Source organism: Propithecus coquereli, unplaced genomic scaffold, assembly GCF_000956105.1.
Source record: "Propithecus coquereli isolate 6110/MARCELLA unplaced genomic scaffold, Pcoq_1.0 Scaffold44, whole genome shotgun sequence".
Lineage (NCBI taxonomy): Eukaryota > Metazoa > Chordata > Mammalia > Primates > Indriidae > Propithecus > Propithecus coquereli.
This window is the reverse complement of record NW_012150174.1, coordinates 7,509,635-7,525,302: the sequence shown is the minus strand read 5'-3', so window position 1 is coordinate 7,525,302 and position 15,668 is coordinate 7,509,635. Positions and strand designations below refer to the sequence as shown.

The 15,668-nt window shown below is 49.3% G+C and overlaps 1 protein-coding gene across 3 annotated transcripts in view; it reads left to right on the top strand.

Annotated features, from left to right (window-relative positions):
- Window positions 1-15,668, top strand: part of MICAL2 (microtubule associated monooxygenase, calponin and LIM domain containing 2) — a 150,975-nt gene that overhangs the window by 82,804 nt on the left and 52,503 nt on the right. For all 3 annotated transcript variants that reach the window (XM_012654392.1, XM_012654391.1, XM_012654390.1), the window contains exons 4-5: window positions 11,328-11,535; window positions 15,054-15,170. In XM_012654392.1, coding sequence (XP_012509846.1) covers window positions 11,328-11,535; window positions 15,054-15,170 — 325 coding nt within the window. The remainder of the gene's footprint in view (window positions 1-11,327; window positions 11,536-15,053; window positions 15,171-15,668) is intronic.

Here is a 15,668-nt window from a genome sequence, read left to right as displayed (position 1 = left end):
ACACAGTACATGGATGGTTTGAGAAGTTCCATTCTGGTGATTTTAATCTTGAAAATGAGCCACATGTGCAACCTGAGACCAAGGTGAGTAATGATGAGCTGAAAGCTGTAGTGGAAACGAATCCATCTCAACCTATGCGTGAATTAGCAGCAAGGTTTGACATTACTATTCCAACAATATTGAACCATGTGAAACAAATCAGCAAGGTAAAGAAGCTGGATAGATGGATACCACATGAATTAAATGAGCGTCAGAAGAGAAATCGTCTCGAAGCTTGCCTTTCTTTGCTGTCACCACATAAAGGTAAATTGTTTCTACACTGTATTGTTACATGTGATGAAAAATTGATTCTTTTTGACCATCACAAATGTTCAGTAAATGGTTGGATAAAAATGAAATGCTGAAACACAGTTCAAAACTGAATATTCATCAAGAAAATCTAATGGTGTCTGTTTGGTGGTCCCGTGCTGGTATTATCCTCTACAGCTTCATGGAACCTGGTCGATCAATTGCAGCGGATGTCTACTGCAACCAGTTGGATGAAATGATGAGGATGCTTGTGATTAAGCAGCCAAGATTGGTCAATACAGACAGGCCAATCCTCTTGCAAGACAACATTCAACCACATGTCACACAAACAGCGCTGCTCAAACTACAGAGGCTGGACTTGGAAACTCTCTGTCATCCACCATATTCACCAGACCTTGCGCTAACTGACCACCACTTCTTCCAGGCTTTGGACCACTTCTTGCAAGGAAAAGTATTCGATTCTCAACAAGCTGTGGAAAATGCCTTTCGTTATTTCATCACCACTCGCTCTCCAGGCTTCTTCGCTGCTGGTGTAAACAAGCTACTGTTGAGATGGCAAAAGGGTGTCGATAGGTTAGGTGCATACTTTAATTAATTGTACTGCTTCTTGTTTGAGATATAATAAACTATACTTTTGATTCGAAATCGGACATTTCTTATTTAATGACTTACCTTTTATGTTCCTACTTCGTAACTTAGTTTCTCCCTTGTTCAATAAAATGTGTAAAGGCCCAAGCGAGTCTCTTCATAAATACCGGCTATTATATTTCCGTTAGCCTCAGTGTGCATTTTGATTCAGGGTAAAGATATGATTTTATTATCTACTCATGTGGCAAATATTTACCAGCACCTACTGTGCATCAGGGACCATACTGGCCTCTGGGGATACAGCTGTGAATAAGAGAGGCAAGGCCCCTGCTTTAGTGGAGCTTACATTCTAGAGAGAGACACACAGTGAACTAGCTAACACATAAAAAAGAGATGTAGGATGGGGACAAGCACCATGCAGAAAAAAACAGGGAAATGTGAGAGAGTGATGGCCGGAGCCGGCCAGGTGTCTCCGGGGAATGTGATGTTCGAGCTCAGGCCCAAATGAGGAGGAGGAGCTGTGCTCAGAGAGCTGAGGGAAGGGCATCCCAGGCAGCAGGACCAGCCAGGAAATCCACCAGACTTCCAGAGGTGTTAAAAATGGCCTCTGGGCTCCCTTAAATAACTTCCTGGACCCCCTTAAGGGGAAGGGGTCACAGAGAGGGGTGCGTTGGGCAGGATGGTCTAAGCCAGTGGTTGGCAAAAAGCCTAAAATATTTACTGTCTGGCCCTTTACAGAAAAACATGTGCTGGCCCCGGATGTAAGGTCCCTTCCAGCTCGGACAGAGCACGCACTTGTGAACTCGGGGTGGGGGTGGTCAGCCCACCAGCTCCTGGGCACTCAGGCTCATTTGCCATCCTGAAGATGCCCTAAGGAAGACAGCATGTCTGCCCCAAGGAAGGCAGATCTCTTCTGGCCTTTGGACTGCTGGGATCACAGTGTCCCTGTCCCCAGATGGGATGGACTGGACTGGGAGCTCTTAGAGGTCGAAATCTGATTTGACTTAAAGGATTCCCCGTCGGGAAGAAGGGAGGGAGGACAGGTGCTGTCGGTCGTTGCTGCCACTGACAGAGTGCTTGCCACGTGCTACAGTAGGCTCTTCTACGAACACTTCTGCACTGTGTGAACTCCGTCTCCGTAACGCCCCTACCTGGTAGGAACTGCCATTATTCCTCTTTTATAGTTGAGGGAACCAACAACAAGGGTAATGAGCTGCCATGCTCAAAGTCGCATGGCTGGCAAACAGGCTGCCTGCTTCTGGACCCAGGTCCCTCACTTCACCACTGTGCCTGCTGTTCCCCGGTGGTTCCGTCCAGGGCTGGTGAGTTTTTACCTGTCTGCGTGCCCAAATTAAGTCGTGCTTAGACCCTGATGCTGTATTCATGCAGCAGCTGTCTATATGGTGAGAGACTTTATAAAAGGAGAAAATGAAGGGGGTCAGCGTATTCTTACAGTATGTTCATAGCATGTTCTTACCTGCTGTCTCCTTCCTGGGGGCCACTCTAAGGCTCTTGGCAGGTGGCTGCTGTGGACATAACAGCTGGCCCAGATAAGGCTGTAGGACAGCAGGGCTGGCCTTGTGCTTCTTGGCTCCAGCTGTGGGCTGGCGGCAGGAACAGCTGCTGGGCTTAGGTATAGTCTCCCCTTTGCTGACCTCAGAGAAATTGAGTTGGTGGAAGTTGAAGGAACGTCTGGCCTGTTCTCATGCAGATTCATTACTAGACCTCATGTGGCCTTTCTGTAGAAGCCAACATGGGACAAAGCTGCTGTCCATAGATAGAGTTAGTCCAGTCTGTGGCTGTGAGTGGTCATGGATGAGGTGACCACCCATAAGGGAAAGAGAAGGGGGCAGAAAGAGAGAGTGGGCCCTAACACTGCTGGAAACATATTCTAAGTAGAGCAATGTAGAAGAAGGAGCCAGGTGTTGGAGTCGCACCTGGTAGTGACTCCCAGCTCTGCCTTTATTAACCGTATGAAGTCAGCCAAGTGTGGCTCGGTGGCTATGAGCTTGTGCTTTGGAGCTAGACCGCCTGGGTCCAAATGCCAGTTCCCCCACTCACTGTACTGCGATGACCTTGGGCACGCTACTTAACCATTGTGTGCCTCGATTTCCTAATCTGGGGTTGGCATGTGGTTTCAATGAGTTAACACATGTGACGCAATTAGGGCTCCAAACAGAGTCAGAGTCCAGCAACGATTTATCTTGTTTTGTGGTATATTTCAACTAAATTACAGAATCAGCACATTTCCTCCCAGATCCTTCAGGATGCATGTCATCGACTAGAGTTCAACAGAGTTCAGTATTTTTTCAAGTTCTTTTTAAGGTAAAATTTTCATAGAATGATACCCACATATCTTAAACATATCATTTGATGTGACAAATTACAACATATTTTGCTACTTGTAACATCGGTTTTCTCCTATCAATGGTTTTTCTTCCAACTGACCCTGTGAATTCTTGTCCCATGGGCTCTGCCGCTGGCATCTGGTGTGTCCTGTTACCGGGAAGCTCCTACTCAAGGGGTAGGGCTGGGTCTGGTGGCTGCCTTCCCTCCATGCGGGAGAGCAGAAGGCACAGGCTCTTCCAAGACCCAAACTGAGATTTCGAGTCTAAGCAGCTGGAAAAGTAGACATACATTTACCAAGGCAGTGCTGACCGGAGGAGAAGCAGGTTGAGGGAGGGAACAGAGTTTGGCTGTAGGTCTGTTTCATGTGTGATACTTATTAGAGCAGCTGGGGAGGTCGCTGGGAGTCTGGAGTCTGGGGGAGTTCCAGGGTTGAGGGTAATGTTGAGCATCATCAGCATGGAGATGGTAATTCAAGCTGGGGAAGTAGATGGTGTCAATGTCAAGAAGGGAAGAGGATGAAGACTGAGCCCAGGCACTCCCAAGTGTAGAGGTCGGGAAGATGATGGGGAACCAGCAAACATGCCTGAGCATCTGCGGACAGGAGAGACAAGAGGAGCGTCAACTGTTTCAAATACTGCCGCAGCTTTTTTCTCTGCCTTTAGCTTCTTTTCCCAATTCTTACCATCTTCGTTATTGCTCTAGAACCAGTTGTCCTGAGAGTAGCGCCTTCATTCTATTCCAAACCCATAATAGCCACATGCAGGAGGGGGATACAGTCCAAACTCTTTGACCTGCCATGCACCATGGGGCTTGTTCTCCCTTTCCTGGCTCATTCGCCTTCCCCTGTCCCCAGCACCCTTCCGTCTTCACTGCAGCCCAGCCTGGGCTCCCTGCTGCCCTGCAAACCTCCCCCCTTTCTCAGCATGCCATTTCTTCTGTCTGTCCAAGTCCTCAGCCTCAGTTCCCCACTCGTGGCCCATCTCCTGGAGGTCCCTTTCTTGACCACAATCACTCATCTGTTCCTTCTCCAAATGTCCACAGTAGCCGCAGGTGGCACCAAACAATCTCACATTCATCCTGTCTGTTTTCTTCTTCTCTGGTCCCCAGCAGACAACAGCTTCCTGAGGTTTGGGGACATGGGCCTCCATCCCACAGCCATCTCACTAGTCCTTACATACCTTCGGCATGTGTTAGAGGGAGAACGTTCATGTTCTACCACGTAACACTCCACAGAGACCTGGAAGAACTGATATGGGACTGCGTTTCGAGCGAGGACCCTGGGATCAGAGGTTAGGTTCTCACCCTTGTTGATTACCACGGCCGGGCCATTGACCCTTCCCGAGCTCTGGCTTTCTCATCTGTCAAATGGCAATGACTGTGCCTAAGTCAGGGTCATTGTAAGAACAAAGTGAGATACCTGTCTTATAACATGCTTAGAACACTTTTAGTACATTATAAGCAGGCAATAAGTGGTAGCTCCATTTATTACTGTCACTGTTACTAATACCGTCATTACTATGGGGAGGCACAGGCGTGGACAAAGGTGGCGCTGAGTTGGCTCTGTGCATCTGAAGTGAAGCGTTTGCCTCCCCGCTGGCACTCACACCCTGACTTCGGGGGACCCAGGTGTTAGATGGGGCGATGCCGTGAGGCATGAACAGCACCCGCGGACAGCCCAGGACTTGAGTGCTTATAATTTCTAAAGCAGGCATCCAGTGTGAGCGTACTTACGGGGCCAAGGGCAAACCGTTTGCAGATGAAACTATCCCTGCAAATCCAACCGCTGTGGCCACTGGTAGCGTACTTGTAAGAGGGGAGAGTCCGCACTCAAGATGGAAGGGCAGGACAGAGAAAAACAGAATGGTTCTTAGAGGAATTACTACTTTTTTTTTTTTTGAGGGGAAGCAAGGCGAATAGGGTATCTTTTTCCATTTCCTTTCCATAAATTTCTGAGATTAGCAAGTGATGTGTAATTGTTACTCAGGAATGACTGGGTGTGATCCAGATACAGGAGAGAGTGGGGCGTGGGGAAGAGCCATGTCAGGTCAGACAAGACTCAGCTCCTGCCCAGAGCGGCCTTTAAAGTCTCCACAAAGAGCCCTTCCTGGCCGATCCCCTCTCAGAGAATCTTCCACAGCTAGAACCCCAGGTGGCTGTGTCTCTCACGAGTCCCCCCAGCACTGCCCTGCAGGGGTGAGGCTGTGAGGCCAGGGCCCCAGGGCAAGGCCCCGACTGGCAGGTGGGTGGCACTTTGGATTTGAAAACTCACCATCCTGCGGTTTGGAAGCAAGCTGGTTTTGCTCATGGTAACCCAGTAACAGGGGCTTCCTGCCTGGGTTCAGATAAGCAGCTAGTCCTGAGAGCTAGTAAGGCCGCAGAGCCATATCAGGAAGTACAGTGGCACGTCCCTGGCACTAGAGCACTGCCCCAGTGAGCTGGCCTGCAGGTCAGTGTGCCGAGAGGGCTGCTGCTACCAGGGAGACAGCACCATGTGTGACCTCCCGTTGCCTGGCCCACTGCCAGGGCCACCGGCTCACCAGAGGCAGCCTGCACTGTCCAAGCCCAAACTCCCGCTGCTGTGGCACTGGCCAGTGTGGCTTTTTAGGACTTGCACAGGCTCAAGCTCTGCTCTGTCCAGCCTGTGAACTTCCACCCTGGGGAAGCACATGCAGCTCAGCCTGCACACGGCTTGGTCCTTCCGTGCAGAGGGCCTGTGAACGCAGCCTGAACCCCAGCTCCATTCAGGAGGCCAGTGTGCTCCATGCGGGGAAGGAGTGAAGTCACCTCACTTTATCCTGACCTCACCCCTAAGGTCAGGCTTCACCGTCAGACAAGTAGATAAGAACACACACCTTGGGCCAGGCACAGTGGCTCACACCTGTAATCCTAGGACTCTGGGAGGCCGAAGTGGGAGGATCGCTTGAGGTCAGGAGTCTGAGACCAGCCTGAGCAAGAGTGAGACCCTGTCTCTACTAAAAATACAGAAAATTACCTGGGCGTGTGGTGTGCACCTGTAGTCCCAGCTACTCTAGGCTGAGGCAGGAGGATCGTTTGAGCCCAGGAGTTTGAGGTTGCTGTGAGCTAGGCCAATGCATGGCACTCTAGCCCGGGCAACAAAGCGAGAATCTGTTTCAAAAACACACACGCTCCTTGACCCACACTGCCTGGGTTTGAATCCACACTTGACTACTTACTCATTATGTGGACTTGGAGAAATATCCTACCCTCTTTGTCTCCATTTCTTAACCCAAAATTGGGGATAATAAGGGTACCCTGAGCGAGCTGCTTAGTGTTCCCATGCCTTGGTTTCCTCGCTGACAAGGCAGAGACGATAATAACACCGTCGCAGGGCAGTTGCAAGGATGAAATGCACAAAGCGATCAGGACGGTGCCAGGCAAGGAGAAGGCGCTGGGCACAGTGCAGTTTAGAAATTACAACCATCCTTCCGGATGAGGTACAGGGCGGTGCAGACTGGCTGGGGAAGGGCAGCCCCTGGTCAAGCGCTGGCTTTCCGCACCCCGCCTCACGGTAGTGTCTGCACACACGGCTCCCAGGGAACGCAGAGGCAGATTCAGAAGTGGAATCAAGCCTGCAGACTACTAACCCCTGGCTTCGCCCCTGGTCCCCTCGGCGTCTCCCTCTGGAGATTGAATCCCTTGCATATTCTTGACACAGCCCCAGCACGCCCACTCACTGCTGGGCTGGCATGGGGGCGGCTGGAAGATGCGCCGTGTCATCAAGACGTGGGTTGTGCTTGCCAGGCCTCTCCACGCGGCAGCAGGAGTCGTGTGTGTGCCCTGACTATGGGCGAGTCAGCCATCGTCCTCCCCTTCCTCCCCCTTGGTAAATAAAGAGCTGGTTTTTCCATGTGCTGTTTGTCTCTCCCTTTGCTATCGTGGAGGCCTGAACACTGGAGCTTATCTATACAATGGATTTCCTGCTGGCGTGGATCAGTCCCGCTCCCCACTGGGTAATAATTTATGTTGCCTGAACACACAGATACGCTGACGTCCGAGATGCCGGTGGCCTTGGCAGACCCCAGCTCCCTCAGCCTGGGTGGGAATCTGCCGACGTTCACCCCGGCTGACGTGAACTGAACATCCCAGTTACAGATGGAGAGCCAGACTGGGTGGGCAGGGAGAGTTGGAAAGTTCATCCATCTGTCAGCTAGTTATTAAGGCCTTCCGTGTGCCAGGCCTGGTCCTGGGCTCTGAGCAGGCAGCAGTACAGAGGACACCGGGCAGTGTTTGGGAGCGCTCAGACTGGCTGTGGCTCAGACACAGATAGGGGTAGCACGCACAGCTTAGTTCTGGGGTAGCAGTATGGACAGAGCCTGTGGGAGGACGGAGGGGGCTTGAGGAAGGCCTGAGGGCTGAGTTTTAAGGAACAGCTTTTCTTCCTTGGCACTGAGTCCTCAGCAGCAATAGCCCGGTAGGTCTGGGGAACGTGGAGCGCTCCTCTGGGTTGAGCTATCACAACTCTTGGCCTCAGTGGTCTGTTTAGACCCTGCCCCGTGTCCGGAGCATCAACAGTGGGCATGCCTGCCAGTCCTCTTCTCTCCTGCTCCCCTGCCCAGGCGTGTGGCCGCCATGGCATTGGGCCTCTTGTCAGAACGCCCAGTTCCCATGTTCATCATAACAAGCGTGTTCCGAGAGAAGCCTGCCCGGCCCCTGCCCACAAGCCCTCTCTCCGGCCTTGATAACATCTGCACCAAATTTTCTCCCTTTATATAATTAGGCCCATTGGTATTTGCTTTGACTTTAGATTATGGTATGACTGGCATCTCTGAAATTTCAGGCCCGAAATATGTGCTGGGGCCCAGGATGGTGGTAAAACTGAGCTTTCACTGATGGGATTTTAGGTTTAGCCAGGAGGGTTAGAAACAGTACACCGGCTACTGTTGGTGTGCAAAATGCACAGCAGCACCCTGGCTGGGTGGGAAAAGGGTCTCCTACCTTGCCAGGGAGCGGTGCCTGGTCAGACCTGGGGGAGAGAAGGATGCAGAGGGTTCCTCCCCTGCCCTCCTGTCTCTCGTCACCCCACATCCTCCCACCCCCTCTCCATCCCTGGCCCAGGAGGGACAGAACTCAGCAAAGGGGAAAAGATGCAGTAACTGCAAAGAAATGCAGTGAATCTAGATTTAACCCCAAAGCAAACCTCACAAGTGTCAGGGTTTGGAGTTGTGCTTTGAAATGACCCGTCATTGTCTGGCTATGTCCGCCAAGGAGCTGTCTGGGGAGTGAGATAAGGAGTGGGGGGTGGTTGGTTCTCTCCTGAGGCTCCATCCAGAGAGGAAGCGAGCGGGCTTGCACACCCACTCGCTCCCCGACGTCTCTGAGCTGGATCTCAGCGGTGACTTCATTTCCCCTAATTAGGTGTCCACAAACTCCCTGGAAGGTTCCAACCAGCAAGCCGCACTGATTACCATGTGGGAGCTTCTGATATGCTTGTTTGCACTTTCCCTTTGGGACCCTGGAGGCCCAGCTGAGTGATAACCAGATGATGGAATATTTGCCAGGGGAAGGGGAATGTATTTTTTTAAGATAAGGTTTGCTCTCAAGCAGAAGGGAGGTTTCTAGATGCTCTGCATTGTCAAGGAGTGAGGAGGGGGTGCAGGTCTCCTTGCCTGTTGCCTTGCTTTGGGTAGTCTCAGCTATTTAGATCCCCACCAGCTGAACTAAGTATTACCATTTCCCTCTGGTTTTAGACAGTATGGGTGCCCCTCATGAGATTTTGTTTGAATGGAAGGGCTGTTGCCCAGTAAAACTAGCTAGGTCGTAGTGTATCTTCCCTGGAGAAGGACTCTTGCCTTATTCGACATTCAATGTCCATTGAGGACCTGGTGTGGAACTTGTGTGCAATCCTGTTTTGTCACCTCTGCCCATGTGGCCCCAGTGCCAACAGGACCAAGACCACACTCCTCTTGGCATTTAAGATCTTCAGCATCTGGCTTCAGACTAACTCTCATCTCTTTCTCTCCTTCCCCTCTCTTCTCCCAAAGTATCCTGGTCTCCAACCACCTTGAACTTCTTTCTCTTTTTCTTTGAATGGGCTGTCCTCTCTGCCGAAATGTTGTTTTTCTTTTTATTCTGGGCAAACCAGAAGCAGTTTAGCATGGTGGGCTCTGGAATGAGACCACCTGGGTTTGAGTCCTGCCCCTGCCCCTTTCAATCTGTGAAACCATGAGGCAGTTACTCAGCTGCTTTGTGCCTTGCTTTCCCCACCTGTGAAATGGGTATAATAATAGTTCCTTCCAATGGGCATAAAAATAATTCCTTAGATTTGTTGTGAGGATTAAAGCTAAAACACATAAAGCACTTGAAACAGTGTCTGCCACATAGTAAATGTTCAACAAATACAGTAGGCTAAAATATTAATCATTTTTAAAGCCCCCCCTCTGTGAAATCTTTTCCAGACTACCATGCAGGATTAGTTTTTCCCCTTCTGGGCTCCAAATAGAACCGACCATATGAGGTTCTAGTTATTTATTTCACAAGTCTGAATTTACCTCTAACCTGAGGGTTCCTAGAAGACGGGACTGGGTCTCAGCAATAAGAATAACGTTTATAATGGTGTGTGCCAAGCTCTGTACCACATGCTTTTTGTAATAGAATTTTTTATTAAGACATAATTCACATACTATAGCATTTACCCTTTTAAAGTATATGATGCAGTGGTTTTAGCACACTTACAAAATTATGCTACCATCACCACTTATTGCAGAACATTCCAGAAAGAAACCCCGTACCCATGAGCAGTCATTCCCAATTCTCTTTCTCCTGTTCCCTGGTACCCACTAATCTACTTTCTGTCTCATGGATTTTCCTATCCTGGACATTTCATCTAAATGGAATCATACAATATTCCATTTGTGTCCTTTTGTGTCTGGTTTCTTTCACTTAGCACGATGTTTTCAAGGTTCATCCATCTATTGGAACTGCCTTTCTTTTTAGAGCTGAATAATATTCCGCTGTATGGATATACTACATTTTGTTTATTCATCAGGAAATTGTCAGTTGGCTTATTTCTACTTTGGGGCTGTTGTGAATAATGCTGCCATGAACATTCATGTATCGGATTTTGTGTGAATGTATGTTTCCATTTCTCTTTGGCATATATACCTGGGAGTAGCATTTCTGGCTCATATGGTACTTCTGTGTCTAACTTTTGGAGGAATGGCCAGACTGTTCTAAGGCATCTGCACCATTTTACATTCCCATCAGCAATGTACGAAGGTTGCAGTTTCTTCATGTCTTCACCCACAACTTGCTATTCTCTGTCTATTTTATTATAGCCATGCCAGTGGGTGTGAAGTGCTGTCTGTCTCCCTGTGGCTTTGATTTGCATTTCCCTCATGGCTAAGGGTGCTGAGCATCTTTTCATGTGTTGGCCATTTGTATATCTTCTTTGAAGAAATGTTTAATCAAATACTCTGCCCCTTCTTTAATAGGGCTATTTGTATTTTTATTGTTTAGTTGTGAAACTTCTTTACATATTTTGGATACAAGTCTCTTATCAGATACATGATTTGCAAATATTTTCTCCCATCTGTGGTGCTGTCTTTTCACTTTCTCGATAGTGTCTTTTGAAGTACCAAAGTTTTAATTTTGATGAAGTCTAATTTATCAATTTTTTCTTTTGTTGCTTATGCTTTCTGGTGTTGTATCTAGGAAAGTATTGCCTAATCCAAGATCACAAAGGTGTACCATATGCTTTTTAAGTGTGACCTTACTCACAAGAACCCTACGAGGAAAGGGTAGTAGACCCACTTCACAGATGAGGAAACGTTGCATCAAATGCCAGAGCTGCAACTTAACCCCAGCTCAGTTTGCCTCTGAACCTCGTGTGCATCTTACTTGCCTCCTCCCCAAGTCCCTTTAATTCTTCATCCCTCACAGGGCTTGCCACAGTGGCTGGTGCCTGGTAGGCCCACAGGTGCTGCACCTGGACAGGTACACCGTTTGCACTTGCTGGCTGATTTGGGTGGACTGGGGTTTGCGCCCCATCACACTGCTGACGAGGGGTTCGTGTCTGTATGCTAGAGGTCACTGAGGGTCTCTCTCCTCTCTCACCTCCACAGTGTCTCATCGTCGGGGGAGGACCGTGCGGCTTGCGCACTGCCATTGAACTTGCCTACTTGGGAGCCAAGGTCGTCGTGGTGGAGAAGAGGGACACCTTCTCCCGGAACAACGTGCTGCACCTCTGGCCTTTCACTATCCATGACCTGCGGGGCCTGGGAGCCAAGAAGTTCTATGGGAAGTTCTGTGCTGGCTCTATCGACCACATCAGTGAGTAGAGCCAGTGGTGGGACCCCGTGAAGGGAGGGGCGGACACATCTCTGTACATCTAGGAGTCCCCAGCTTGTTCCATCTTGCAAGTCCCTGGGGGCTCCATATATCCAACTAACAGACATTCAGTGAAAGGCCCACTTTATGCCTTACGCAGCCCTGTGCTCTGCCTCTCTAGTCTGTAAGCACCATGAGGTCCGGGACTGTGGCATGTCGTAATCACCAGGCTATCTCCAGGGCATAAAGGAGTGCTTGACGCATAGCAGGTGCTTGCTAACCATCTGTGGGATGAATGAATGAAATACAGAAAACAGAGGCAGAAGTAAATAGCAGAGTCTGCACCCTTGGGGTGCTCACCAAAATTTTGTCAGTAATAAAATATGCTTTAATAGAGTTAGTCACACTTGCTAAAGGAGTTCAGAGAGGATGCCACATGATCCAGATCATTGAGACCTCTGTGCAAAGGAGTTTGGACATGATGCTGCCAGTACTGGGGGGCATGGCAAGTTTTAGAACAGAGAAATGATGCATTTGAATCTGTGTTTCCTAACAGGTCCTATACCAAAGTTTTTAAAACTTAGGCTTTAAAAAGAGAGAGAACATTGTGATTAAACTTTAGATAGACTAGGAAGGGAAATAGAGAACACGATTTCAGGTCCTACCTAGGCCATCCCTGAATGCTTACGTAGGACGAGATGACGCGGAGGCCCTTCTGCTCTGTCATCACTCAAGCCTGGGCCTCTCGGGGCAAGATCTGTGGAGACAGGCTTGGGGAGGGTCAGCTTTGCAGGAAGGAGGTCTTAGCCATTTTAAATACAGTCGACCCTTTTAACAGCACAGGTTTGAACTGTGTGAGTCTACTTATACACAAATTTTTGTGGACCAAATGCAGGTCGAAAATATAGCATTTGTGGAAAGCAAAACCCACGTGTAAGGAGGGCTGACTTTGCCTATACTCACGTTCTGCAGGGCTGACTGTGGAATGACTATGTATGACTATGTAGCAAAGTCACCCATGTAAGTCAAGGAGGTTAACACTGCGGGGAGAGTTCAAGGGTTTGAACGGATTTGGGTCCAAAATCTGTCTCTTCCATTTCTGTCCGACTTTAGTCAAGGTCTTTACCCTCTTCAAGCCTCGGTTTTATCTCCTATACAATGTAATTAATTCCTGTTTCCCAGAGTTGCTGAGGAGATTAAATGAGGTCAAGTTTGCAATGTGCTTAGCACTACGCCTGGCCCATAGTAGGTGCTCAGGAAGGCGCTTTGTGTCCAGTGGAATACAGTGAGTAAGAGACAGCCATGGTCCTCAAACTTCAGGACGCTGGGCTGCTTCTCTCAAACCATGCTTTGCTCTGGGGGTGGGTGGGAGGAGAGCCCTGAGAGCCACGTTCTTATGAGGACAAGACTCGATGGGAAAAGGAACTGGGGTTTGGGCAGGAATGACTGGAGAGAATTATCAGCCACATAGGGTGTAATTTATTCAGACACAGGAGAATTTACCAGCAGTGGCCCCAGAGTTTATTCCCACTTTGGGATGAGAAAATTCTAGGAGTCCAATGGAAAGAAATTTGGATTTGCCCAGAAAGCTGCCACGTCAGCTTTAAGGATGTTCTCCACCACCCACAGAGGAATGTGTGTCGGTCACCAATTTAGAATGACGACACTGAGCACCACGTTCTCATCAAGTCTTCTTCCCGAGAGGCAGAGCTGGGCGCCAGCAGGCCTCGCAAGGGCCCTGGGTGGTGGGGCTGGTTCCTGGCCCAGAGCCCCCCTCTCCCCTCCTTGACGGGGCTCTCGTTTAACCCCCAGTCCTTGGAAATACTGCAGCATGCAGAAGTGCAGGCAGAAATCTGGAAGTAAGACTGAGATGGTCAGAACGATCATTGTCAAGGGTAGCTCCAGTACTGGTGAGAAGGGAGGTGAGAAGAATTTATTGAGCACCTACTGTGTGCTGGAACGAAGTGGACTAAGAACTTGAAATTCTAAGGAGAGGCCTGGCCTCCCCTGAAGGAAGGAAGCTCATGGTAGGGCGTGGATTGGGCCCTTTAAAGCCCAGTTGATTGGCTTCCTGTCAGCCCAGGGTGTTTCCAGCCCCAGCTCATGCTCAGCATTGCTCAGCAGTTCTCAAATGTCCCGTGTTAGCGTCCTCCTCCAGGTCCCACTGCTGCGTTCCAAACCCCAGCACAGCCTCCTCGTTCTGAGCAGATGGCCTCCCTCCTGAGCTCTGGGGAAGAGAAAAGCCATTGGCAGTGCTCCCGGGCCAGCCCCGCTTCCCTCCTCTGCCACCCGGCAGAGCTGGCCGCCTCCTTCCCAACTCCGGGCCCTCCGGCTTCCTTCCCTCCTTTCCACCTGCCCCATCACTGGGTCTTCCTGCTCCTCACCTCGCGCTGGCCATCCAGCCCTCCATTGTTGCACCGTTACCTTTCCTTGCCTCAAAGTATTTCTTCTAGAAAGAGGAAGTGTAGACTTGGTCTACACCTTCCATTCACACCTCCTTCCACTGCAGTCTGATCTCTCCTGACCACCATGCTAAAGAGATTTTGACAAAGATGTACAGAAGCTTCCTAACCCCCAAGTGCCCCGTCTCTTGCCAGCTTCATAGTCCTTAATCTCTCCATGGGTTTGATATTCTTGGTCCCTCTTCTCTTGGCTTCCAGGACCCCTGCTCAAGCCCCATTCTGGCTCTACCACCCCAACCCCCACCGTATCCTGCCCATTCTGTTTACCTATGTTAGAGGGTGTGCTCCGTGTCTCCTATGCCTGGCGTGGCACCTGGCACATGCAGATGCTCAATAATGTTAGATGAGCTAAGCCCACTAAATACACAGGGGCCCACGGGAAGTTAAGAACTTCTCACTCTGCAGAAAAATATTTAGAGGCATATGCATTTGTGCTGAATGCCTGGAGACAAAATAGGAAAATGAGGTTCTACTCTTTGGGGGAGTTTCAAAGAGTGAACAGGAGATGGAGAACCATGACCCAGCTTTGTGGGGAGACTTTCCCACCCTACCCCTCACCCCTGGCTGGCTAAGAGGGACAGGCCCCATAGGAAGAGCCACTGATCACTGACTTGACCTACAGCCCTTTACTCTCTGTTGGCCTACTCTTCTTTCCATCTTTGTCTCATCAAACCCAGAGCCCAGCTCAGCAAGGAGTCGGAGACAGAGCCTCCCTCATTACAGCATCATCTAACGGCTAGAGCCTGGTCTTGGAACCAGACAGACCTGGGTCCACATTCTCATTTTGCTACTGTGTGACCTTGAACAAGTCCCTTAACCTTGTTAAGCCTCAATTTCTCATCTATAAAATGAGAATAATAATGACCCCAAAGGGCCACTGTAAGGGTTAAATGAGAAAACACAGAGTGTGGGCATGTAATTAGTGCTCAGGAATGATGCTGTTGGCAGGTTGCGGTGCTCGCAGACCACTGAGCAGTGTGGTTACGTGGCACTCTGCACACAGCAGGCGCTCGGCCTTGCTACCCACACTTCGTCTCTCTCCCCCTGCCTTCCTACCAGGTATTCGCCAACTGCAGCTCATCCTATTCAAGGTGGCGCTGATGCTGGGTGTTGAAATCCACGTGAATGTGGAGTTTGTGAAGGTTCTAGAGCCTCCTGAAGATCAAGAAAATCAAAGTACAGTATCATTTTCCTTTTCTGTCTGGAAATCAGATATTGCAAAATGGAAATCACATTTGCAGCTCTCAGAGGATGTTTCTGTGAGAGTTATTTTTACTGGGAGCCATTTGGTATAATTCCACTGAAGGATGTTTTACCCTTTTTCACTGTTGCTATAACTTTAGGTTTGCTCTTCAGCTCCCAGGGGGTTTATTATTCAGCTATTGAACCTACAGTTTGGTTACTCTGTCCCTAGGGGATGCTACTTTGGCACATGAAATCTGATCGATAAGTATTAAACAGAAGACATAGATTTGGTTGTTTGATAAAGTTCATTCGCATGCTCTTCGATCTGTGTTTGTGTGTTCGCACATAGATATGGGGGTGCACTTGTTGTATCGATAGATATTTTAAAATCCAGTAAAGAAAGTGAAGTTTCTAGAGCAACTATAACATAAGATTCAATATATTATCGGTTTGTTTTTTTAAAAAGGTTTATTGAGGTATAATTTATAT